The sequence below is a fragment of the Hydra vulgaris genome, chromosome 05 (genome assembly GCF_038396675.1).
Source record: "Hydra vulgaris chromosome 05, alternate assembly HydraT2T_AEP".
Taxonomy (NCBI): Eukaryota; Metazoa; Cnidaria; class Hydrozoa; order Anthoathecata; family Hydridae; genus Hydra; species Hydra vulgaris.
The window spans coordinates 17380966-17408796 of record NC_088924.1 but is presented as its reverse complement, the minus strand read 5'-3'; the positions used below and the strand labels follow the sequence as shown (position 1 = coordinate 17408796).

Sequence of the window (27831 nt, the reverse complement as noted above, 5' to 3'; positions counted from 1 at the left end):
ATCAAAATGGATTCAAATGTATGGCAAAGTCATTAAGTTCATTTAAGTTTCTAATAAAAAAGAAAATTTTTAAAATTTGAGAACCATTTGTGCTTAAAGGGATCACCAAGTAATTTTAATTATTTTAGTATTTATTTTATTTGATCTTTTTTTGATTTACTGATTAGTGCAGCAGACTTATGCCCATTAGGGTTTTTAATTTAATTTCTATATTCTATTAAAAATATATACAGGGGCTCTATGAGAAGATTGCGATGACGTATTGGCATTTTCATCTTCTTTGAGCCCCTGTCTATTTAACTCTTTAATATATAAAGATCATTGTAAAAAAAAACAGTTTTTATTTTTTATTGTATATACAAAAACGGTGCTTGTTGACAAGATTTTACTGTCTTCTTTGTTTCTACGGACATATTTTTATTTTTTTCTTGTATAAATATATGTTGATTAGTTATTGTTAAACAGAAAAATAAATGTAAAAAAAAAAAATTAATGTGGCCGTGGCGCAGTGGTTAGAGCGCTTGCTTTACAAGCAGGAGATCCAGGTTCGAAACGAGCTCTGGACAAATTTTCGCGTCACGGTAAGGAAGGAGGCGTGAACTTCCTGGTTAAATGCACTTCCGCGGTGCTCTGTGACAAGACCGTTAGGACTTCTTGGGGCACCTAAAATAAAAATTGAAAAAAAAAAAAAAAAAAAAAGGTGTGTTAAAAAGGCACTTTTTGATTTAGAATAGGATTCCAGTATCAGTGTTCAATTAAAATGAAAGAAAAGGAATGTAGAATGATATCTGACTTATTGGTACTTTTGACTCCCGTTAAAGCAACTGTGCATTTTGCCAACGAGACACAACTTTAATTTCCTTTGACATTGCATTAGAGTTTAGTCGATATAATAACAGCAGCATACTTGAGTAATTATAGTTAGGTTCAGTTGAACTAGGTTTTTTCAAGCCACGAATGTGATAATAAATGTCAAAAACAAAAATTTGTCAAAAGTTCTGTTTCATAATTACAAATATGCAGTTTAATTACTAATCCCTCCGTTCCGAGGGATACTGTTGCGATTTGCATTCAACGTAAAGAAATATCGAAAATAAATTGTTGTTTATTCTTTTTATTTTTTACTAAAAACTATTTTTTATATTATATAAAATAATATATTTTATGTATATTATTTTATATAATATAAAATGCAATTTTTGTTAGACATTTATGCTAGAAAAGTGTTAATTGGTTCTGATTTTCAAACAAGTTTTTCAATATTTAGCAAAATTGATCAGATCAAACTTTTAAAACTATTTTATTATATATCTAGGCAAAGCCTCTTTTAAAGTACCTTTTAAATAGAAAAGATTCGATTTAATAGCTCCAATGCCGTGGCTAGTAGGTCTGAGCTCTCCTCCCCAAAACCTGTTATAGGGTTCAAAATATTTATATTTTTTACACTAGGTATTAAAAAAAAGCCCCTAAAATTTCGAAATGGCCCCCCGTAATTGGAAGGTGTGAGGCAGCTACCCACGGTCCCTTTTCTTGTATTCCTTTTCAAAAAGATTAGTTTTTGATGCTATTTTAATTTTCAAAAAATAATCAAAACTTAGTTAGATTTGATGAAACTGTACCTAAACCTAACTAAGTTTAAAAATCTCTTAAAAAACATTTTTTTAAATGAACATGCGAAAAAAAAAGTGTTCAAAAATTAATTGGATTAATCAAGATTCTACTGAAACTTTTCCTAATTCATTTTTGTCCCCCCCGTACTCAATGTAACTAAGGCACGGTACACGTTTTTCCGAACAAAAATATAAGCTTTTTCAATTACAGTATGTGTAAGTTTTTTCATCAAAAAGTATGACATATTTGGTATGTATGGAAAGATTATTTTAACCACAATTATAATCTGGTAAGAGTTATGCGACTATATCAAATCGTCAAGCGTAGTTTTATTTAGAAAAGATGTAGTTTCAACATAAAGTACCTTGGGGCTCGGTATAAATAAGTCTTTGGATTTGATTTTTTTTTATAAAAATACGTATTAGTACTTGTTTTCAATGAATGTAACTTGACATTTATAATCAGACATTATTTGGCAAAATTATCCATAAAAAACCATTTTTTTAATTAAAATTGAATATTTCAATACCACACCTAAATAAGTATGTTTAACAATAATGTCACGTTAGATTTAGATAAACTATGGTAGTGTTAACTTTTCTACCATAGTCATTTTTGCATAAATAATTTTAACTTTTAGCCCCATTTAAAAAACTGTTTTCGGTATTTAGTGGGCAGGATTGAAAAGCCTTTTTATTCAAATGACCTTTATAAACTAAATTGGAAATTTAATTAAAAAATGTTTAGAAGGGGGCAATAAAACTTAACATATAACTTACATAGACCTATTTAGTTTCAGGTAAAGATATTGCATGTGGAATAATAACTTTTTTGTTGTCATAAAAACACTTCAAGATATCTTTATTATTAAATGGATATATCTCCTGCAAAACTTACAGACGCTTCATATTTTGCCATTATTTACGAATTCTTTGTTGGCATAAATTAAATACCAATAAATAAAAAGTTGTTCGGCGCCACTAACAACTAATCGGATTTGTTTAAAATTATCGGCCTTTTTTTACGAGTAAAAATTTTTTTTTTACGAGTTTGTTCTGTGTCTTGTTGCATTGATTAACTCGACATTTATTTGAAAGTAATTTTTATTATTACATAATAATAATTTTTAGAACAAATGTATTGAAATAGAATAATTTCACTGAATGTCTGGGGAATAATTTTATGTGAATTTCGAAAAGGCGCTGATCAATTAAAGAAAAACAAACAAAAAAACTTAACTCTTTTTAAAATCAATTAAAAAAAATAATAATTTCTAAAATTATATTTATAAATTGTGAGTAGAGAGTTCTAATTTTTATTTTTTTAAAAGACTTAAGTCATGTAAGTTTAATTTTGCAAATTCGATCAACTCGATTAAAAAAAGAAAAAGTAAAGAATTCAAAAATATAATTTCATGAACAAAAACCCTTGTGAGAAACTTGTCACATTTTCGACAAGAAAGAATGTGCGATCATGTTCTTAAAAACAGTTAAGGAATATTAAATTTTAAAACCAAAAAAATAAAAATAAAAGTCCTATACAACACTTGTTAACTATAACAAGAAAGGACTGTAATAGAGCTGCCAGCAATCACAACACAACGACAATGCAACTTAAATAAAACTTTGAAAAAGACTGGCAACACCAAGCACAATTAAACTTAATAGCAGCACGCAGTTTACGGAGATTACTCACAATTTAATATGAGATTTTGATACGCAAATATATCTTCCACACAAGCGCGGCATAAATAAATACTTTATTCTCCACTTATTCCAATTCTACAATCCTATAATTCTTTTAGCTTCGAAATCCTGCTCTAATAGGAGGTCGAGGCATTCCCTGAGGAAGCATCGTTGGAAGTGCCATCCCAGGCGGGGGACCTCTAGGACCTCCAGGTCCCATAGGGCGTTGAGGAGGAGGACCACCATTTATTGGTCCACCAGGTCGTTTAAGACTATTAGGTGCGCCTATGTGAGAACTCATGCGAGGAGGCATTCCGATTGGAGGCATTCCAGGAGGCATTCCAGGAGGCATCATACCACCTAAAATCAAGATACATCATGATAGCAGTTAAGAAAATAAGATATTAGACAGAAAAACTGTCTAATATTAACATTTTCAATTTAACCTGGTGGTGGCATACCCATTGGCGGCATCATTCCTGGAGGCATAGGAGGCATCATTCCAAGTGGTGGCATCATTCCAGGAGGTAGCATACCAGGAGGAAAATTAGGCATATTTGGTTGATTCCTTGATGACTTCTCAGCTTGCTTAACTAAATATTGTAATAAATAAACGAATATATAAAACATTAAGATATAATAAAATGTGATTTAAAAACCTAAAAACCATATTTGTATATAGACTAGTTTTTTTTTTAAATAAGACTTTTATAAGAAACACAAAGCTTAAATATTGCAAAAATTTGAAAACAAACTTTAAGCATGAAATGAAACAACTTTATTGTGTTCTCAGGTAACTTAGAAAATAAAATAAAACAGTTTATAAACACTTTCTCTATAGCTAGAAACTATATACACTTGAGAATTACAAAATAAAAACATTGCAGTGCCCTAGTATTTAAATTATAAATAAAAAACTACTATTTATTTTTTCTTTGTCTAAAAATCTCTATGAGATGTTTTATCACCAATATTTAAGACACACTAGTGGTTAATATTGTTGCAAATTAAAAAAAAAAGATAACACTGAAGTATAAAAGTGATTCTTATTTTAAAAACAAACATCTACTAGTAAAGCATAAACCGAAGGAGAATAAGGAAGCATAGTGGATACAGCATTTTCAACCAAAACACAGTAATAAAATTTTAGCGTTTTTTAAAAGAAAAAATAAGAATATTTATAGAATATAAAAGAAACTGTAATTCATTGTTTTGCTAAGGATTTGTGTACAAATATGTAACAAAAATTTCTGCTTTAATAATATTAATCTATAATAACTTTTCAGTGACGTCAGTAATTTTAGTTGCAATACTATTTAGCCTTCTACTATGAAGAAAAAAAAAAATTAAGTTTAAAACATGGTCAAGTGTTTTTATCCATTTTTTAGGGCTTTAATTATAACGATTTTACTTTATTTGCTTAAGCATAATTAATAGTTTCATTAAAATGATGTGATGCTTCTTTATGTATGATGCATCATTAAAATGATGTGATTAATTGTAATCATAAGTGAAAGGAGTTCTGATTATATTGAAGGGTTTTCAGGTGTTTTTTAATAAGTGCCCGCTAAAGATGCTTTGAGAACAAGGCAGAAGAAACCCTAAGCAAAGTTTTCTGTTATTTTTTTCTCCATGATGATTTTCGAACTATCATTAAGGAGAGCTATGCAAAGAAGCTCAAGAGGAAAGCTAAGATTTAAAAGAGATAAAAAAAAAAAAGAAAAAAAGAATGATTTAATGCCTTAATTTATTTCTATTCACAACAACACCATTAACAATATCTCTACCATATTTTATAAAACATATAACAAACTTATTATTTTATTGTTTACTTTTTAATAATGCTTAACAAACAAAAAGACTAATTTTAGATAAAATATGTAAAAAAAAGCTACCCATCCTTTGTTTATAGTTATGCAGGATCGCCTCAGAAGGAAAAACTTCATTACTCTTAATGCCAGTGGGAGTAGAAATCAGCAAAAAGTATGTCTGAAAAACCAAAGTGCCTATTGTAACATGGCATCATTATAGTTGATGCTTTTGATTCTTTGTAAAGATTTGTGAACATAAATATGTATACATTTTTCATTTTTTTTGTTTTGTCACTGTAAATAAAACTATAAGATTTTTACAAAAATAACCCCACCTTATTGTCATTTCTCACGAAACCATGCAGCTAACTTGATTTTCTTGAGAAAAAATGACTTTAAAGCATTACTTTTAGTCAAGAAAATTTTATTAACTCCTACTTTTTTTAAATAACTTCTGGTTTTTTTAATAATAACTCTGGTAATTTTAACTACTATACATATTAAATTTATTAACTATTAATAATTTACATTAAACTTTATTTAGTTTTAAAATTGATTGAAGTTTTTTTTTGAAAGATTTAGATAATTAAAAAGTTGAAAATGTTTTCAAAACCTTTATGATGAACCAGTTGTTAAATTAAGGAAAGAATTTCTAGAGGTTTATATATAATTTATATATTCAAAAAATTGCAACCCCTGAATAAAATTTAATATTGCCAAGATGTCCTTGATAGAGATGAATTGGTTAAATAAAGGCCATGTGTAATCAAGAACAAGATCTTTGATAGTTTGTTTTTGAAAGTTGACAAAATGCATGGCAAGGTATGTTATTATACAAGTCTTACACCAATGTTTTATTTTAATGTATAACTTTAATGTTTTTTATTAATTTATACTTTTATGTGTTACAATGTTTTTATAGTTTATATATGTTTATATTATTTTATTTCATGTTATAGTGGTGTTACTTGGCAATTTGTAGAACAAGATTGTTATCCTTGCCAGTCAAACATTGTTATTAAATTTTAATGTTACTCAGCAGCATTTAAATGGTATTAATGCCTATTAATTTCTTTTATAGTTTTAAAAATTTCAAACTTACTTTATCAATAATAACTAGTTAAGTTTCAAAAACAAAAATCAAGTTTAATTAATAAAAAATAAAATACTAACTAGTTTGATCTATTAGAGCCTGTGCTTGGTCTTCCATCCATTTTGAATAATAAAACTTGACATTGTCTTTGTGCTTGCGCCCATTGTTATGTGTCTTGCGGACTGATGGCTAAAAAGATGTTTATAAAACTTGAAAATACATCTTAAAAACATGTTATTATTTGAAAACTTGTAAACGCTATAACCAGGATATTCTAAAACTAGTTTTTATTTTACATCACCATTACAAAAAAAAACGGATTTTTTAAAAACTTTTGATAAAAAGTTTTAAAAAAATCAAATATAAACATAATACATATATTAAAGCATTGAACCTTTAATATATGTCTTATGTTTATATTTCTGCAAATATAAACATAAGACATATATTAAAGGTTCAATGTGATTTCATAATTTTTTTTTAAAGTCATTTTTTTGACTCCCCTGCCACCCCCAAATAAAAGTAGTAATGAATAAAGTTTATAAAATAAAAGTTTTAATAAAATGAAAAAATAAATTCATTCATTCATTTGGTCACACATTTTTTTACTCAAGATTTTAGTGCAATTTTTAGTGCAACTTTTAGATCTTATTGAGCATTTCCAAAAAAATCACACACTGAAAATCGTATATGTTTTGCTTATTATTATTATTTTTTTGTTAAATAATATTTTATAAATTAGTAAAGAATTCCAAAAAGTCATAGGAATGCCCTATGTATCATAGAATTAAAGCAATACTTTAAATGCAGTTTGCATCATGCAAGGAGTTTGTTGAGTTTTTGTAGTTGGTTTTATGAAAACAAAATTGCTTGTGATTATTCCAAATGAAATATATCTCTACAATTCATATTTAATATATTTTCAATTTCATCAAATATTTCTAGCTGGAGTATAATGTTTAGAAAACCATTGCATATATTTTCTATTGCATATATATAATCTATTGCATATATATAGTATTGCAACATTATCACACAAAGAATATAATGATAAAAATATACATATATAAACATTTAGATGATGAATATGATAAAATTTTTTTTGTTATAATTATTCTTAGAGTTTTAATTGAGTAAATAATATTTAAAATTTGACTTGAACTTTTATTTCTCAACCTTCAATTGTACTTTTATTCAAAAATGTTAAATCTAAAATAAAATAATAAATTAAAAAAAAACAAGAGGAAGCAGAGCTTCATAACCCCTAATTATGTTTAGCGTGTCAGGGATTTTTTACTTTTTCTTTCTTAAGAGTTTAAAAAATAGAGGGAAGAAAATATTATTGTTAGCATCACGAGTTTTTAAAAATGGAATCTAAAGTAAAAAATAATTAATAAACCTATATCTAAGATAATAAAAACATTTTTTTCATGAGGGAAAGAAATAATGATTGAATACACAGAAGAAAATGGTTTAGTTATTAAAAGGTGATGTAAGAATTGTGCAAGGAATAAAATAGCTATTTTAAGAGAGCCTTCAGTTAACAGAGAAGCAATTGATTCTTTGAAAGTGTTTACAACAAAACATTAGGTAAAAATTCTAATCATTTGCTTATTTTGTTTTGTCAATCCAGGAAATATTTAAACTAAATTTTCTCTTATAATATCAGATTGAATGTTTGTTAACAGTTTAATTAGCTATTAATAACTATTAATAAGATCAATTTACATTTTATTTTATTTATGTGCAATTCTTTTCCAACTCTATAGAGGAACTCTCAACAGATTCTTTGAAATTCATAAATTTTAATTTGAAAACCTCAAATTTTAATAAAGGTTGATCATTATCTTAAAGGGCGTATTCACAAATTAGCGGTACTAATCAATAATGGAAACCCTACTGAAGGAACTGGAAATGGCTGTCTCATCACTGACATCTAAAACTTGTAAACTGCTGAGCAAAATGCCAGTGAAGCATATTTAAAGATAATCAGAACAGTGTATGAAATGGGTTTAAAATTAAATATGCAACATAACAACTTTGAGATCCTGATTAAATACCAAAGACTTAATGGTGTATGTTTAATAGAAAGAAAAACCAACAATATAGCAGGTTATTGATCTTCGTGGCTCAATTTGATAAAAAAAAACTAATTTTTTTATCATTTCCTTTTTATCTAAACACAACGTGTTTTGAACTCCTTTTAAGAAAGTTTAAAAGAATTTTGAAAAACCTGACAATATGTTATTAACAATCTCAATTTATTTGATAATTAGAAAAAGGAAACAGCAGTATTGAAAAGTGCATGAAAATAAGCTTTACAAAATATTAATGATTCAATCATATTTAAACAAAAAAGGTTACAAAAATATCTAAAACTTGTTAAAAAAATTGTAGGTCACAAAAATGAGAGTTACAATGAAACTTTAAAAACATGTTTCAAAATTTCATGAGTACATGTGTATTTATGGAAGAGTATTATAAGCACATAAATAAAACAAACGTTTATATTGAACCATTGATATTAAAAAAAAATAATAAAAAAAATGAAGAAACTCAAAGTATATACGTACTGAATCATGTGTCAAATATGTATCACAGTAATCACAGAAATATCTAAAAGTAAATTCATTGTATTAAAACAATTTGCTAACATAAACATTATTAACTTATTTATAAAGTTAAGTTTATTAACTGCATACTTTAAATATGCAGTCAAATTTATCTAATAAATTTGATTGCATATTTGAAGCATATACGAAACAGATATAACTTTTAAAAGAACTGAGTCATTTAAATTAATTCAAAGCAAAGATAAATGTTTAGAGAAAATACAAAACTTGATATATTGAAAAATAAATTTAAATAGTGTGTTTCTTATTCTTTTAATCAAATTTAACAAAATATGATCAATACCATTTACTTAGTTAAAACAGTTCTATTTGAAAATACATAACAAAATTCAGAGTATGTTCCTGCTAAACCTATTGATAGTGAAACAAATTGATAAAATATAAATAAGTGTTTTTACTAATTTATATATATATATATATATAAATATATATATATATATATATATATATATATATATATATATATATATATATATATATATATATATATATATATATATATACATATATATATACATACATATATATATAAATATATATATATATATATACATATATTTATATACATATATATAAAAATATATATATATATATATATTTATATACATATATATATATATATATATACATACATATATAAATATATATATATACATATATTTATATACATATATATAAATATATATATATATATATATATATATATATATATATATATATATATATATATATATATATATATATATATATATGTATACATATATATACACAGAGCCTAGGAAAAATGAGGTTCGCAATTTATTGCTGACCTCAAACACATTCAGTTCAGCAGTAAGGTTGGCATTGCCGAATGCCAACCCTAATTCCGAGGTTTAATATATATACAAATTTGCTTTTAATATATATTTTGTTTTTAATGTTTTTATTACTTATAAACAACCTTAACCTTTTTACAAAAAAATTGTTTGCTATATATATAGCATTTAAAGATACAACTTGTGACTCTTGTCAACAATTAATGATTGTTATACAAAATGTTATAATAATAAAAATATGCAACGTGTGACTTTTGTCAATAATTAGCAAAGCTAATTATTGACAAAAGAAACTAATTATTGACAAGAGCTCATACATAACCGTGATACTTTTGGTTAGGAAACACTCTTCTCCCATAGCGAGTTAACTGATCAGGCTGTAACCGTCTCACAATTTGTTGGATAGTTTTGATCAGTGCACTCCATACTATTGCCAGCTTCGCCATTGCCCAGGAAATTTATATGAGAACTTGGATCTTCGATTATGACATGTTTTAAGTTCTTTTCGGGAGGTTTAACCAGTCTCAGATTGTAATTGTCATCAGTTGTTATATCTTCTTCTTTTTGTCTACACATTGATGCTGCAGATGAGAAAAATGTGGTGGCAATGTATGTCCATTGACTTCAATTTCAGCTGTTAAACCATTATGCAGTGCCACTATACTTCCTTTTAACCATCGCTGTGTACACAGCGCTATATGCTTGGGCTTCACCCACACTTTATTGCCAACTTTCCATCCTTGAAACTTAGTCAGGGATTTTTGTGTTGATTCGACTTTATTGATTCCAGGAATTTGGACGTGTTCGCATTGTTGGCAAAAGATTTCAAAAGGTGTGCCTCATTTTGATGGAACGTTGTTGAAAAAAAATACTGACATGGGTTTACCCATTTGTTCTTTTTACTGTCCGATGAACTCTTTTAACAATTCTATTTCCTGATGGTTTTTCAACAGCTCGATAAATAAGTCTTATTTCCCACTTCGACACCATAACTTGCATAGTCTGAGATCTAAACCACTTAAAACTATCTAGGAGAACTTTGGAAGGAAGTCTAAGCGATGACCATATTGCTTCTAATGATTGAAAAACCATTGTTGCACTTTTGTTGTTCAATGGTGTCCACAATGTGTACCTGCTTGGGCCACAATCAATACAGGTGAGATATAGCAATGAATCAACGTGAGTAACATCGCAGACTACTTTTTCCCACACTTTGCTGACAGCAAGATTTCCTTTATCCCACAAAATCACATTAGGATCAATTGAATTGCATTCATCATATTCAGCGACAACTTGTTTCACTGTGTCTCTGTTAATGTGGATACCAACACGCGAGCATAACTCCATACTCTTGGAAACTCTTATGTGTGCTATTGAATGAACTTTTCTAATCTGTTGATTATCGTGCTTATAAATGATATTACATTCTTGCGTTGCAACTTTGTTTTTTATCCACTTTGTTGACACTCGTGTGAGTTCATCTGCGATACTTTTTGTTGTTGGTACCCATGTAACATTTATATTTATGGCATAATCCTCAACCAATTTTACCAAATATTTAAAGCCTTCGTCAAATTAGTATTTCACATTGCCCAGCACATTAGTAAGTGACGGGGGCCCCGGCTAAAAACAGAGGTTTTTGCAAACCCGGCCCCGGCTAAACAAACACAATTTGCAGGGGTTACTAGGCGGGACTGGATTTTTGTTGTTGTTGTTATTGCTGTTTTTTTTAATTTTGGTCAAGTTAAAATTTGTTATGAAAGTTTAAGAAAATATAAGAAAAAGTCACAAAAATAATATATACAAATATACTATAACTCATAAATATTTACAATGACAAATAAGAAAGAACAAAGTAGATCAGATGGATATATGGTGTCTTTAAAAGATAGGAAAAGAAGCAATGATCTTAGAGAGAGTATGAGAGTAGTAATTATATTTATAGTGTGTATCAGAGAAGATGATAATGATGCCAATGATTAAGATGATGATGATCATCGTCATCGTCATCATCATCATCATCATCATCATCATCATCATCATCATCATCATCATCATCATCATCATCATCATCATCATCATCATAATCATCTTAATCATCATCATCAACTGTATGCTTGATGATGATGATGATGATGATAATGATGATGATATTATGATGATGATGATGATAATGATGATGATGGTATTATGATGATGATGATAATGACAATGATGAGTATGATGATGATGATGATGTAGAGATGATGATAATGATGGTGGTGACGATGATGATGAGATGATATATATACCTTTATATAAAATATATCATGAGTTTTAAATAACAATAATATATTTTTAAGGAATATCAATAGTAATGCAGCCCTGGTCACAAACCCGGCTCCGGCTATGTTTTATCAAAAAATATCAACCCCGGTCGCTTACTACAGCACACTTTACAGGTTTGTCACAAGCCAATTCAGAATTTAATGAACTTAATAACTATAAGAATCAGTTTTGATAGAGACATCACTTGGGTACCATTTCAATGCCATATTGAGACCTTCAATACATGCATCCGATTCAGCTACGTTGATATGCATTGCATCAGACTTTGGTCAAAGCCATGTCACATCTTCTATTTATTTGTCACCTTGCATTATCACAACTTCTTTTGCCAGCGAACTAGCATCACACCATACAGTTAGAGATGCATTTGGTTTGACACTCCATACGCCTTTTGCTGGATCGCATTTGATGACTTTATCCACGACTTCCTGCATCATTTCGTTAACGTACTTATTCGTAATAGGTTCATCCGAACCTGCTTTGTTTGTACATTATAAAGCTGCATGCGAGCCTCAACCATCCAGCAACTGGTAGATTAGCAACCAGATTACCACATGATGAGAATATCTCCCTCTGGGTGAGCACGTTTTTAATAATGGGAATCTTTAGTCTTCTATTCCAAAACATTTCCTTTGTAGACTGATTTACTGTTACTTCCAATCCTAGTGCACGAACTGGATTTTTGCCAAAAGTTCAGATGTTTTTGCGAGAAGACCTATTCTCTTCATTTGTGCCACCAGCTTTCTTCCATTCCATTGGTTGCTAAGGTGTCATCAATGTATCTTTTTGTTGATTTTGCAAATGCAGAATTTTGTTGGAGAACATATGGTAGTATTGAGCTCATCATCATAGGTGCTAGGTTCAAACCATAGCCCAAACATGTAAGTGCATATAGTTGATCTTTGTAAATGACAATTTGGTAAGGCCAATGTTGTTTATTAACATGAATTTGTAGGTATGCTCTTTTTAGATCCACCACCGAGTTGTTACTATTTTTACTCATGAGTCTCTAATCCCTCATTGCATTGTTGATGACATCCGCATCCCTTGTAGAGGCTTTTACATAGGTGTTAAGTTCGCAATAATCAAGCACCGGTCTTATTTTCTTTTTATTATCTTGAATGACGCACATCAACGGTAGTAATCCTTTAGCTTTCCCCATAATTTTATCGTCATATTTGATAAGCATGCCTTCTTTGATTCATTCATTAATTTCGTTGTTGAATTCCTCACGATGTTGGTTAGATACATTATACTGACTTGTTCTGTTTTTAATTTTAAGTTCGTTCTCCCACTCCCAACTTACAACCCATTTTATGCCATCAAATTAAGCTTTGCTTGTTTCAATTTCAATTGTCGCAACACAAGGTGTCAATGACAACTTAATCAGTGAATCACAGAATTTCAATTTTCCAGTGCCAATTTTCAGTTTATCACACGACTTTACTAGATCTATACCCATAATCATGTCGTATTTGTTTATTACTTCATCCACATATAACACCAATACATCCACCAAGCACCGTTTGTTAGGTGGTGATATTTTAACTACAACTTCTTCACATCAAATTATTCTGCCCATTGTTGCAACATCCACTACACGAATCACTTTATAGTCAGATGACAGTAACTTTTTGGTGATAATTGATTGTGAGCAACCAGTATCCACAAGTGCTGTAGCTTTTCTTCCTTTTATTACTAAGTCTATAGTAGGAAGTATTATTTCGGGACGAGTTCTTGTAGAAATACCTAATGCGAACTTGTCCCATTTAAGTTTTCCATGTTTTGTCGACGTTTGTAGCAGTCCTTTGCAGCATGCTTATGCAAGCATTGTTTGCATAAAGAGGTACATTCACGTGCAAAGTGATTTAATGATTCGCAGTTGAAACATTTTTTTCTTTTTCCGTATATAACTTTTCATTACAGTCCCAGTTGTTCGGTAACTTGCATTTACCTCTTCGTTCACAGATAAACATGCTGCATCTAATCTAGTTTGTACAACCACGGATGCAGTCTTGACACTATCGACAAAGCTCAACGCATCTTCTCCCCAAAGAATGGCACACAGAACAGCAACATCATTAATCCCAATAATAAATTGATCATCAAGTTGGCCGTCTCTCTCTCTGAAGGCAAGAACTTACATTCTTGAACTGCCAGATGCGCAAACGCCTGTATTGATTCTTCATTGCTACGATAAGTTTTCCCAAATTCATACCATGAGATTAACGACGATTTTTTCATTTCTAATGTTTCCAGTTTCGCCACCAACTCTTCGTACAAAACGTAGTTTCGTACAAAGAATTGGTGGCAGTTCAGGTGCTGTTAATTCAGTTCAGGTGCTGTTAATTCCTCTAGGAGTTCAGGTGCTGTTAATTCTTCCGGCAGTTCAGGTGCTGTTAATTCTTCCATGGTCTTGTAAACCTTCCACGAAAGAGCAGCAAGCAAGTACGCTACGTGTCAATCTGAAGTGATATTGTTTATCACGAAGAAAGAAGTCATCTGCCAAATAGATTGCTTTGGCTGTCCATCTTAATATTGCAGAGATAATAGACACGCCCAGTTAGCTTGTTGTTCAAAGCATTTAGAAGTCATTTTGTTTTTAATGTTTTTATTACTTATCAACAACCTCAACGTTTTTACAAAAAAATTGTATGCTACATATAGCATTTAAAAATACAACTTGTGACTCTTGTCAACAATTATTGATCGCAATGCAAAATGTTGTAATAATAAAAATATGCAGCGTGTGACTTTTGTCAATAATTAGCAAAGCACATTAAAATCACAAGAATATATGTATTGTACGCACATTGTATGTATGTACGCACATTAAAATCACAAGAATATATGTATTGTACGCACATTAAAATCACAAGAATATATGTATTAACCCTCGGAATTAGGAAAAATGAGGTCTGCAATAATTACCCGACCTCAATCTTTTAGAGGTCGGCAAATTATTTGATACAAAGGTCTGACCATAAAACATAGAAACGAGGTCAGCAATTTTTTACTGACCTCAAACATTTTCAGGTCGGCAGATAGATCTGCTTTGCCAAATTCTGAATCTAATTCCGAGGGTTGATATATTTATTTATTTAAACTTTGTTTAAATGAAAAACAACATTATCAATGGTTCTTAAAGTTTCATTCCATACACTGCAATCATCTATTGCCCTGTAACAGTCTGATTTTTAACTATACAAATAGCTCACAACTTGTTGAGTTAATAATGTAAGTTATTTTATACTGTAACAATTGTTTTGTTTTTATTAGAGCAAAATTTTAGTATTATATATGTGAATAAAAATATTACATAATTACAACACAAAGTTAAAGTAGAATTCGTAAAATAAAAATTTTCTTTCCTTTTTAAATAAGTCTTCTTTCTTTTTTTAATAAGTTTTTAAAAAAGTCTCTTTTGACAACAATTTTGCAACTTTAATTAATTTAATTTAATTAATTTTTTTGACTTTTCGAAAAGTCAAAAAAATTAATGCGGAAGTACAATAAATTTTATTGTTTTTTAAAAAACCACAATAATAATGAATAAAGTCTTTTTTAATAAGTAGTGTTTTTGTTTTTGTTTTATTAAAATATATTTTTAAAACATGCACGGAGTGTTGCTACATCAACTATCTTATAGTCTGCTGCTACAAGGGAGTGTTGCGACATTGACTATCTTATAGCCTAACACACAACGGAGTGTTGCTACATCGACTGAGGGTTTAGTTAGGGCAGGGAGTCTATCATTTGAGGAAAAAAAAAAATTCAATTTTTTAAACTCTTTCTGGTCTGGTTTATTAGCTCTCAAAACTACAGTTTATGGAAGAAACTTTTTGACACACAGTTGTGGACAGGAAGGGTGTGCAATTACACTCTATTCCTGACTACGCATTTATTTTTTTATTGCGACAACTTAACCACGGCTTTTTAGATTTTTGAAAATGTTCAAAAAATGTTCTAAATAAAGTATAATGTAATAAAGCGAGAAATTGCTTTTAAAGATTGTATACTATAAAAGACACTTATTTAAATTATTGAAAGATATTATATTGTTAAAAAGTGTAATTTTTATGATGAATGTAAATGTTTTTAAAACAATATCAACTATAATTAATTTTATAAACAACAACGAAAATGATTTTTTTAATAAACTTTTTGATGAGTTAAATTTAATAGTCAAAAACATAACAAAGTTATTTATTTGTTATGCTATGTAAACATTTGTTTACACTAAGCTAAACGTTTTTAAATAAAGTTTTAAAATGCTATTAAATAAAGAGTAGTAAATAAAACTTTTATTTATTTGAAAAGTTTTTTTTTTTGATGAATGTAATTTTTTTTAAACAATTTGTATTCTTACTTTTATAAACAACGGTGACAACAAATGCATTTCAATAAACTTTTAAAAAAAATACTTTTTTATATAATTTAGTAAAGTTAGTTTTTTATTAAAAATCTTATTTTTAATAAAAAACTAACTTTATTAAAATGTATTAAATTTAATCTAATTTAATAAAGTTAGTTTTTTAATAAAAAACTAACTTTATTAAATTAGAAAAAATTAGATGTATATTTTATTTTATTTAAAAGAGTTTGCTTAATATTATAAAAAAATCAAAAAAGATTATAGTTTGTTGTGTTGGTTTGAAAGGCTTATAACTGAATTTTTTGCATTAGGAGAATTTTAAAAATATCTTTTAATTTTTTTTTTTTAATGTTTAGTTAAATTTATTTATATTATTATTATTATTATTTGTTTATGTATTCTTTTTTTGATTGATATTTAATAATACATAAATAAATTAAAACTAATCATATAATATATTTAGACATTAAAAAAAAAAGAAAGAAAAAGATTTATTTGATACTCTCTTAATATAAAAAAAAAACCAGTTAGAAACTCATCAAACCAAGACAACGAGTTACTTAACCTTAATATAATTACTAAACATAATTACAAATAATTTTCTATTAGAGTTTTAATTTTTTAGATTTAAATTAGCTGATTTTTTTTTTAGAGCTATAGGTTTAAATTTTTTTATTTATTTTTCTTCTGTTAAAATTTCTTTCTTTTTTAGCCTGTTTTTAGTTTAGTCTGTTTATAATTTTCTTTCTTTGCAACATTTGACCTTTTTTAAGCTATTAAAAATGAACTAAAATGGAAATGACTTGAAATTTTTCAGAAATGTGAAGTACTATCATATAATTTAGTATGTAAAAGTTACAGCATTTAAGTCTTAAACCATTTTCAAATATTAACTCTATGTAGCCTGATGGTCGTAACGTTTACTTTTTACCACTTCTGAACAAAAAAAACTCTAACAGACTAAATGCAGCGAACAGCATGGTAAAAAAATAATCATTTGATGTGTGTATTTAGTACATATTGATACTATTTATATGCTGAGTTTCATAGTTTTTATTTGAAGCTTTACAAGCATTTTAATGTTTTTTTGTTATCGTGACGATTGTAACAAAAAAATCCAATATTAAACAACAACAAATAAAACGACCCAATCAATGATATAAGAAAAAAAGTATAAATGATTATTTAAAATATTATTTAGTTCTCAATTATAGTATTACAATACAACTTTCAACGCTACAGAAAAGGACTGTAAATAAATGTCAAAACACGTTTTTACAACTTTTACAACTTTAAAATCATATTATGGTAAAATAAAATGATTATTTTAAATAACTTTTTTGCTTAAGAGTATTTTTATATTGTTAAAAAAAAGAGTTATCGAGTTTAGTATGTGTTTCTGTAACTTTTTTGCTTTTTTTTTTTTCCTTTTTCTTACGGAATTGCCCATATACAAAGGCCTCGGCAGGAGTAAATGAGTGCGAGAGCAGAGGAAAGCTCTCATAGAACAAACATGGGGAGCCATGTAAGCCACTTCTCTAAACGGCTTTTTACTAGAGTTTTCCGATTTTTTGATTATGGCTGAGGCCTATATATATATAAATATATATATAAATATATATATATATATATATATATATATATATATATATATATATATATATATATATATATATTTACATATATATATTTACATACATATATATATATATATATACATACGTGTACATATACATATATACACACACATTTATATATAAATGTGTGTGTATTTATGTATTTATATATGTGCATACATACGCATATATAAATACATAGATAAATATGTGTGTGTGTATATATATATGTAGGTAAAGCTACAGTTAAGAGGCCTAAAATAATCTTTTTTTCGCTTGTTGCGCTCTCACCAGAAGAGACTATTTAAACATAAGGAATAATATATATATATATATATATATATATATATATATATATATATATATATATATATATATACATATATATTTATATATATACATATATATTTATATATATACATATATATATATATATATATATATATATATATATATATATATATATATATATATATATATATATATATATATATATATATATACTAATAATAATAATAGAATAATTATAACATACATAGCATATATAGCAGATATACTAGTACAAGAACTTTTCAAAAGCATTTATTATTTAAAGTATAAACTATAACTATATATCTATATATATAATAAATTAAACTAATAAGAAGCTAAGAAATTAGAAACTACCAATTAGCTTTGTAGAAAACAAAAAGCAAGCTCTTAAGCATTTAGATAAATTTCTATGATTTATATATACACAACATAATTGCGACAATAAACTAAAATTATGTAGATACACATTATTTAAATTAAACGATGATAAAAATTTGGAATTGTATTCTTTGAACATTTCTATTCTTAAAGTTAAAAATAAAACAGTATGCAATTAAGTTATATTCTAATTCTTGAACGTAAAAGTAAAATTAACATCAAATTACACAATGCTATTATTTTCATTTTTAAAAAAGTGCATAGAACTGAGTTAAAAATTAATAGTCGTATATTTACTTGGGCATCTTGGATTTCTTTCCCCTTTATTTACAGCTCGTTCAAGTTTAAAGTAGCGCGCGTCATTAGGCTCATGCTCATTTAATGTTTAGACTGGGGAGGAAAACCAAGTCAAAGTCAAAGAAACCGTAAAATGCGCTCAACTCGACCGGCCTGCAGTGTATCAAGGCGATACACTGCAGGCCGTGTTGCTATTCAAATTTTGCAATGAAACAACACACTAAATCTAAATAACAACATTTCAATAAATATCATTTTTTTGAATCGTATACAAATGCTAAACATTTTTCATTTACATCTTCGATTTTTCATTGAAGTTATGTGTCCGAGTCACACCTATTTATAGATTTGGAGATTTTCATATTCATTGGCCTCTATCAGTTTTACCCTATTCTTACTTTCATATCATTTATTTATATTCAACATAAAACCTATTAAATTTAATCTTATTTGACTCCAATCTTTTTTATTCACATAAGTACAGTCGTCCCCCGGTTAACGAACCCCCCTGTTAGCGAACTTTCGGTTAACGAACCAAAAGTTTGCCCAAAATCCTCCCCCGGTTAACGAACCGGAACTCGGCTAACGAACCGGGACCGCCAAATGGCGTGCACACGCGCGTGAAGGTCGGGCGCGCCGTTCAGCATTTCCCCCTCAGTTTTGTGAGTGTCATGGAAGCCTGGGAGGTGAATGGTTGTGCTGGGTGTGCTTTTGTTGTTTCATTTTTTTCTTTTCTTGTTTCACTAATATTTTTCATGCATTTTTGTGCTTTTTTCTATGTTTTTTTCCCACTTGCGATTTTTTCGATTTTGCGATTTTTCAAAATGTCGAACCCTGCGAAAAAAAGCAGAAAAGTTTTCACTCTTGAAGAGAAAAAGACAATCATTCAAAGAGTGCAAAAAGGTGAAAAACAAAGTGACCTGGCTAAGGAGTTTGGTGTGAATAAATCAACCATTTTTTGATAAGCAATGTTCATGTTCAATTTTTAGTTTTTTCTAAAACTTTGACAAGCAATTTTCATGCACAATTTCAATTTGTTTCAATTTTTAAAAGTGCATAAATCTCAGGTTTCAATCATTTCACCTTTGCCTATTTTATTTATCAAGTTGGACAATTTTTTGAATTTTTTCCCCCATTATTTCGGCAAAATCCACCAATTAAAAATTTTTTAATGGCGGCCTATGGGAAAACGCGTTTCGGTTAACGAACTTTTCGGATAACGAACTAGTTCGTACTCCGAATTAAGTTCGTTAACCGGGGGACGACTGTATATCAAAATACTTTTTGTTTGTAGTTACACATTACATTGAAGTTTTATTATTTGTTTGTTTTTTTAACGGTTTTTTATATTACTTGAATAACGAGGGTATATATGACCCCTAGAAATATTGTAATTTAGTATAAAAAAAAATTTATAAAGATAAGTTTACATACTATACTAGATGTTTCCTAACTTATTTAAATTATATAAAAACTTATCTAACATGTTAACTTTTCAAAATTAGGTTTAAGGACATTTATTTTTAGAAAGCAGTCAGTACGTTTTTACTTTTTAAAGAACAAAAAACAGATACGTCAGCCCCGCCCCTCCCTGTGTGATTTTTTTGGGACGGCCCTGCTTTATTTGTTTTATGAAATTGGATGAATTATGAAATAGGATGAATTTAGTTTTTTTAACGTGCAAAAAGTGTTTATCAGCTATGAATCATTGATTTACTTTATGTTATCTAAGATGTTTTCAGCTCAATATAACAAATATTGAGCTGAAAAAGATGAATATATGGTTTATGGCTAATAAATGATCTTACTAAAGATAGAAAAATCTAAATACATACTATTTCACTCTAATAAACAAAAAAATAAGATATCCCTGTCGCGCTCATTAGTGCGAACAATGGCTTCTTATGTGTACAATATATATTAACGGTTAAGCCCACGCTTTTCTCTTTTCTACGCTACTCTTAACTTGTAAACACTCTTCATTAGAGAGCTAATACGAGTGATATATAAAAACTGTATAGTTGTTAATAAACTATACAACCACAATTCTTCCAACTATTAATATAGAAAACAGAATTATTGAAAGTACTCAGAATACCAAATTTTTGGGGTTTTGATTAATGAAAATATCTCTTGGAAAACCCATGTTAGTTATATAAACACACAAAAATCTAGAAATAAAGGTTTGCTCTATAAAGCAAGACCATTTTTATCATAATATAATCTTAAACTTATTTACTTTTCTTTTATACATAGCTACGTAATGTATGCCAATATAACATGCGGCTGTACTCACAAATCAAAGCCAGGACCGTTATATACGTCAAAACATGCCTCAAGGCTTGTTTACAACAAAGCAAATTTACTCAAGCTCAGCCCTTATTCAAAATAGTCTTATAAATATACATAAAATATTTTGTTTGTTTTATACTGTTTATGTCTAAATACAAACTAGATTTGGTGCCAAGGCATTATTACGACAAACTTTTTTGAAAAAAATTTGAACAAATTTAATACAGGAGCGACAAGAAAATTTAAATTACCATTTTAAACAAAAAAACTCTCAATATTCCCTATTTCATATCGAGGTCCATATTTATACAATAAAATACTATCTAAGAACGAATCACTGATTAATTTGAATAATGAAAACTCTTTGAAAACAAAATTAAAAAATCTAGTTATCATATTAAATAATAATTCTTTCATACGGCTTTCATTCAAAGCCAAAATCTACACTAAAACCAAAATGTAATCAAGCATTAAAAATAATAATAATAATAATAAATAAATAAGAAAAAAGGATAACAATAATTTTTTTGAAAAAAATTTTTAAAAATATTTACATAAATCACAAAGCGAACCGACTAGTTTATGTATACTACATGTCTAGTATAAAGGTACTCGGTGACAAAACTGATTTCAATCTTCTGCGAGCTCCCTACGACTACGTATAAGTAATTCCAATCTACCTTTTTTTCTCTTTTAAAAAAAGTATAATATTTAAAACAGCTCAATAAATTAATACATATTGAAACATATCACAAGATGCAAAAGTATACAATATATAGTAAAATACTTTATTTGGTATAATATAGAGATATACTTATTGGAGCTTTATACGTTTTTATTATACTGTTGTCATTTCATCTTATTATAATTATATCATTTTATATCGAAGTCGTATACGGCTGTTTTTTTGGAGACTCGTTTTGTCTTTACAATTTTATGCTAACGATATTTGCTTTTTTTTATTTATCTATACCATCAATTTTTTATTTTGGAATAATTACGTGTTACATTGTAATTGTAAAATATATATGTACTAAAAAAAAATCTTATAAATGTATAAATGACCTTTAAAAAGTGGTATGTTAAAAAGTAAAAGTCCTAAATACTACAACAATACCAAACAATCAACAATAATGCCAAAAATCATTATGGCCATGCTAAAAAAAATTAGGTTATCCATCAAACCATCATCACAATACATCGAGAGAAGGCTCACAGTTACGACAACACAAATTCAAACTGACAAAACCTTTTTACAGAAATACATCCAGATATTTGTTTTCCAAAATCAGATTGAAATTCAAAGAGTAATATATTTTCATAAAAAGTGCTAAATTGATAATTAACTTCAATGACAAAATACAAAAATTTTAACTTTGCAGAAACTACACCTTTTAAGCGTTTAAGTTGGCCAATTTTCACTTTAATTTGGCATTTTTTCATTTTAATTTGACAATTTGCACTATACAAATTTAAGTGAAAACTGCCAAATTAAAATGAAAAAATGCCAAATTAAAGTGAAAATTGGCCAACTTGAACGCAAAAAATTGTAATTATTAAAAGAAAAAAAAAGAATAAAAAAAAAATCATTTCACAGCTCTTTACACCAGTCGTTTAAGACCAGTTGTATAAAGTAATTTTAATCAACGTTAATTAAAGAAATATATTTAAAAAATATATATAAAATACTCACATGTTTTCGTAGTCGCAAAAAGAAATAGGATTTTACTATATAAAACGCCGAAAGGATTGATTGATTTCGGTGGGGGTTTAAAACATTTTTTTTTAACATCTTTGCTTCCAACAAGGCTGCAAGCAACCACTAATCAAAGTTACTGAAAGAGAAAAGATGAAGATTGTAGAGCAAGATAACGATTGACGGACGACTTAAAGGATTTCAAACTATATAAATCAGGAAAGCAAGATGAAGGAAGCGAATTCCAAAGAACTGATGTTGGAGGACATTTAAGCCCTCGGTTGATACTTAATATCAACCGGGTTAGTTAATATCAACCAATATGATAGATAATAATCTTGTAATATATTAAAATATTTTGACTCACGGGGTTAATTAGTTTCGAAAAATAATAACCAGGGAGTTAAAATATTTTATGACCTTATATTTTGTACACTTACTTTAAACACTATTTTATTCCATTTAATAAATTTTTTTTTTTTAATATCAAATTAAATGATGAGTTATGAGTGTTCATGTAGATATTCCTCAAATTTTAATTATTTTTTGGGGTTTTAGAGAGATCTGACTCAAAAAAAAAATAAATTTATAGATCCTCAACAAAAATCTATCTTTTGAATGAATTTAATAGATATTTCAAGCAAGTACTGAAAACTTCAGATCAAATGAGCATAGTTAACTTGAGAAACTTCAAGCAAAAGCGTATAAACGCGAGATAACCAGCATTGAAAGATTCTAGATATCTTATATAGAAAATTATTTAAAATCCTCGTAAAACATAATTGTCATTACATTCTTTTGCTTTCTAATCATCTAGGTGACCTTTTTTTTATGGCTCTAAGAGTTTTTCTTCTTTTTTTCCCCCTTATCTGATGACTTGCACCTCATTCGATTAATCCATTTTTTTATTTTTGGTCGCTGAAATGTTTGATACGACACCATGTAAACCAAAATGTCTCAAAACACTAATGGCACCTTTTGCACCATCATTATATTCCAAAATAGCTGAATATGTTCCCATTTCTAGTGTTAATTTGGAAAATAAAACTCTTTTTGGTACACGAGCCCAAGATAGTCCATTAAGTACATCGTAATCATTTTGTTTATTACCTTGTAAGAATTTTGATAACAGTTCATTTGATTTTAAATTTCTATTGATTGTTAGAATTAAATCTTTTATTTATAGAGGTATGGTAAATTTGGGTCTCTAATTCTTTTGATTTATAGTCCAGTACTTACACAAACTATATTTTCTACAAAGACAAAACTGGTAGCATGTGTAGGAATGCGGAAAATTGGTGAAGTGAAAAAGTGTAGCATAAAAGCTTTCTTTATTGAATACATATCATAGAAGTTTTGCAATGAATTGATGAAGTTTTCAGTGAGATTACCTCTGTCTGGTATTGTTTTTTAGTACCTTTTTAGGCTTTGACAAAATTTCGAAGACATGTTTCTTACCGTTTTTGAACATGTCCAACAGATTCTAGTTTGACGCGCATAATAATATACTCTATGTAAGGATTTTCTACTTTTAAATGATTAAAAGAAGATTTATATCCATCTCCAAGATATTCTTTATATATTCACTTATTTTTAGTAAAGATTTGTTAAACATAGCCACAGTACCTAGAGATTCCATACTACCAGATAAACCCTCCTGATTAATTTCACATTGGTGAAAAACTAGCAAACACTGACACTTTGGAGTTCCTTTTTTAGATCTCCACATTTTACATTAATTGCAATGTTTAGTAAAGATCTCTACATCAATACATTTATCACTAAAAACAGCAGTTAAAACACCATTTAACAAATTATGATCTCATTTTTGTAATTAACCATTAATAGATGTTTTATTTTGCTTGATTTTATAAGAGTTGTTTATTGATTTAGTTTCAGAAGCAGCTCTCAGCCCACTTTCCTCAGCAGTAATTTCATATTTTAACATTACAGTTTTATTTAGCCTATTGAAGCCATAAAACAAAAAGCTACAAATGTTCATACAAGAAGAAAAGGTTTTCTCGATTCATGACCCGCACCTACTTCCCATAATCTAATGACAGCTTGCAGGTTGATTTCGTATGGTGATTCTAGTAAGGAAAAATCTTTATTAACAGCATCAATAGAACACTTTTTTGTGTTAAAAGAACTTTTTGAACTTTTCGTTGAAGTTCTAAAACTTATATAAAAATTACACTTTACGTATTTCATCTCAAGTAAATGATTAAAACCCATGCAAGAATTAACGTTATCTCTGATGAACAAATGTCCAAAAAAGCAATTTGGAAAATCAGTGTGTGCAATTAGTTTTTTTAACCATAAAAAGTGGGAAGAAAATCTCATGATCAGCAGATTTTGATTTATAGAAATCAGATTGTTTGAACTCATTACATTTTATGCTTTTTCTTCTAGCACTATTCTATTTACTTGGCATACTACAAATCAATAACAATATCAATACCAATATACAAACAATAGCAACCCAAATCTCAAATGTTAGTTGAAATAAAACGTGTTTAATTGTTGAGAACGATGACTTTTAACAGAATTTAAGTTCGGAAAACATAGAAGTGATATTAGGTTTGTAAAGCTTGAAGACTGTCTTCATCGATTCCTCACTACCGTTTCTATACTTCCGTTTCTACATTACCGTTTCTATAAATAAATAGAACTCGCTGTATAGAAGTCATTAAATTATTGCATAGTTGGCCTGAGGTGTGCAAAACCTATTAAAATCAACTTCTAAATAGAGTAATTTCTTTTTGTAAATGTAATCTAGAGACCCCAGCACACTAAAACTCGCATAATTTTTTCCCGACCGTCATTTTTGAGCTCAGTATATTAATTTTATAGGTGAAAATGAAAAAGTCATATAAAAAAGAAATATGAAATATGTAAGACAATTTTACAACATTTTTATTTCTTAACTGTATATATTATGTCCATCGATATCATATATTGAAATAAGAAAATTAAATATGATAATTTATTGAAATAAGAAAATTAAATATGATAATTTATTTTTTTATGCTAGCTTTTTTTCAAACCGTTTTTTAGTAATCTTAAAATGCGCAACCTTTTTTTTTTAAACACTTTACACAAGCAGAAAGACATTAGGCTGTTCTAGGCAGCACATGTTTAACACAACTTTAAAAGCACATGTTTAACACAACTTTAAAATACACTATTCATATATAGATAAAAATTTACAACAAAATTTTTTGAGCTCAGCTGAGCTTAGTAGGTTTTTTTATTATAAATGATATCCAATCGTAGATTTTGCTTTAAAAAACTGAAGAAGACACATAAAGAACTTTAAAAGTCTTTTTAAATAGCATTTTTAATACTATTGTGGAAAGTTATGGAACATTCTATGACAACTTTGTGATTTTCGTTTTATAGTTTTTCCATTAGTGATTATCTTTGTTATGTTTAAGCTGATTTCTAATGTACATTTTTGTGAATTGCAGTATTGTGTTAATTTTATGTGAACATGGATAAAAAGATGACTTATGGAAGTGAAGAATCATTATTTTTGTTTATGTACGCGAAAAATTTTTATTTAAGTAAAAAGAAGAGTTTAGTTTAGTAACGAGAAATTAGTTTGTTTACGAAAAACAAATTTTTTAAATTTCTCGTTGTGTTGAAAGCAAGAAAACTTCATCGCCTAGTACTTTTAGTTTTAATGTCATCTAAATATCTTTTCTAAAGTGTTATTTTATCTAGAAAATTGAACTTTAAATGGCTTAAATAGGTGTTTTGTTTATTTAAATAACGCCAAAAAAATAAAAATAAAACAGTAAATTAATTATGAAAAATAGTCATTTCATACACGTTAATATTAATGTTTTACCTTCAAAAAACAGAGAGCACGACACAATAAAATTCTCAAGGCCCCAAACAAATTATCATCTTATGATGATAATATAAACAATCATCTTATTACGATATATATATATATATATATATATATATATATATATATATATATATATATATATATATATATATATATATATATATATATATATATATATATATATATATATATATATGTATATATGTAATTATGTTAATAAAGTTCAATTTTATTGAAAATTATATGTTTATATTTACAATACCAAAGAAACTAAGACATAAAATAAATTAAAATAAAGAAAATACTGTTCCGACAACCAATGAAAACATCTACCTGTGCAATCATAATTATACCTAGAGACCAGATTTGATTTTCCTGATCTCAGTTATCTATATTTAGACATACAGTATGTCCCATCTAGTTGAAAAGCCATCGGAACATCCTAAGATGTTCCTAATTTGATAAAAAAACATGTTTAAGGTCATTTAAATGCATTAAAATTACATTATAGTTTAGAACATAATATTATTTTCTCCATTTGATGTTTGAAATTTTTTTTTAGACCAAAAATGTCTAAAAATTGAAAGAATTCTGTAAAATTTATGAAAAATCACGCAACCTCTCATATGAAACCTGCTTCTACCTGAACCTAGCAACCAGACAATCTCTAATGGACTTATTATAAAAGGACAAAAATAGACTTCGACAAAGCACTAATTGCAACAATTTTAATTACAACTATCAAAAATGAATTGTCTATAAAAAAATGTTTGTCTTTCTAGACAATCATTTTAAAAACGGACACTAAATGAACAATCTCGATTTTTTAATGAGGTATAGAAGATCTATTTAATATATAATTTAGACTTATAACGAGTAATTAAATTTTCACTGCAGCATCGTTTCAAAAACTGAAAACGAGCACAAAATTAAAAATACAATTTTTCTAACAGAAGTTCATTTTTTAATTTTTTGTCCAGCGTGTGCTGTTGATTAAAAAGTTAATGTCTATTTAAAAACCTCAAAATGG

The 27831-nt window shown here is 27.8% G+C and overlaps 1 protein-coding gene across 2 annotated transcripts; it reads right to left on the bottom strand.

Moving 5' to 3' along the window:
* Window positions 1–2950: 2950 nt before the first annotated feature.
* LOC136071893 (U1 small nuclear ribonucleoprotein C-like) lies at window positions 2951–19082 on the bottom strand. Of its 2 annotated transcripts, none has more exons than XM_065797552.1 (5): window positions 18955–19082; window positions 8774–8816; window positions 6281–6389; window positions 3758–3889; window positions 2951–3656 (listed from the first exon to the last, which is right to left on the bottom strand). In XM_065797552.1, the coding sequence occupies exons 1-5, from the start codon at window positions 18960–18962 to the stop codon at window positions 3412–3414; spliced, it is 537 nt and encodes a 178-aa protein (XP_065653624.1). In that variant the 5' UTR covers window positions 18963–19082; the 3' UTR covers window positions 2951–3411. The 2 variants fall into 2 exon arrangements, with proteins under 2 accessions (XP_065653624.1, XP_065653623.1); XM_065797551.1 differs by having other exon boundaries at window positions 3002–3656; window positions 3743–3889.
* Window positions 19083–27831: the final 8749 nt, after the last annotated feature.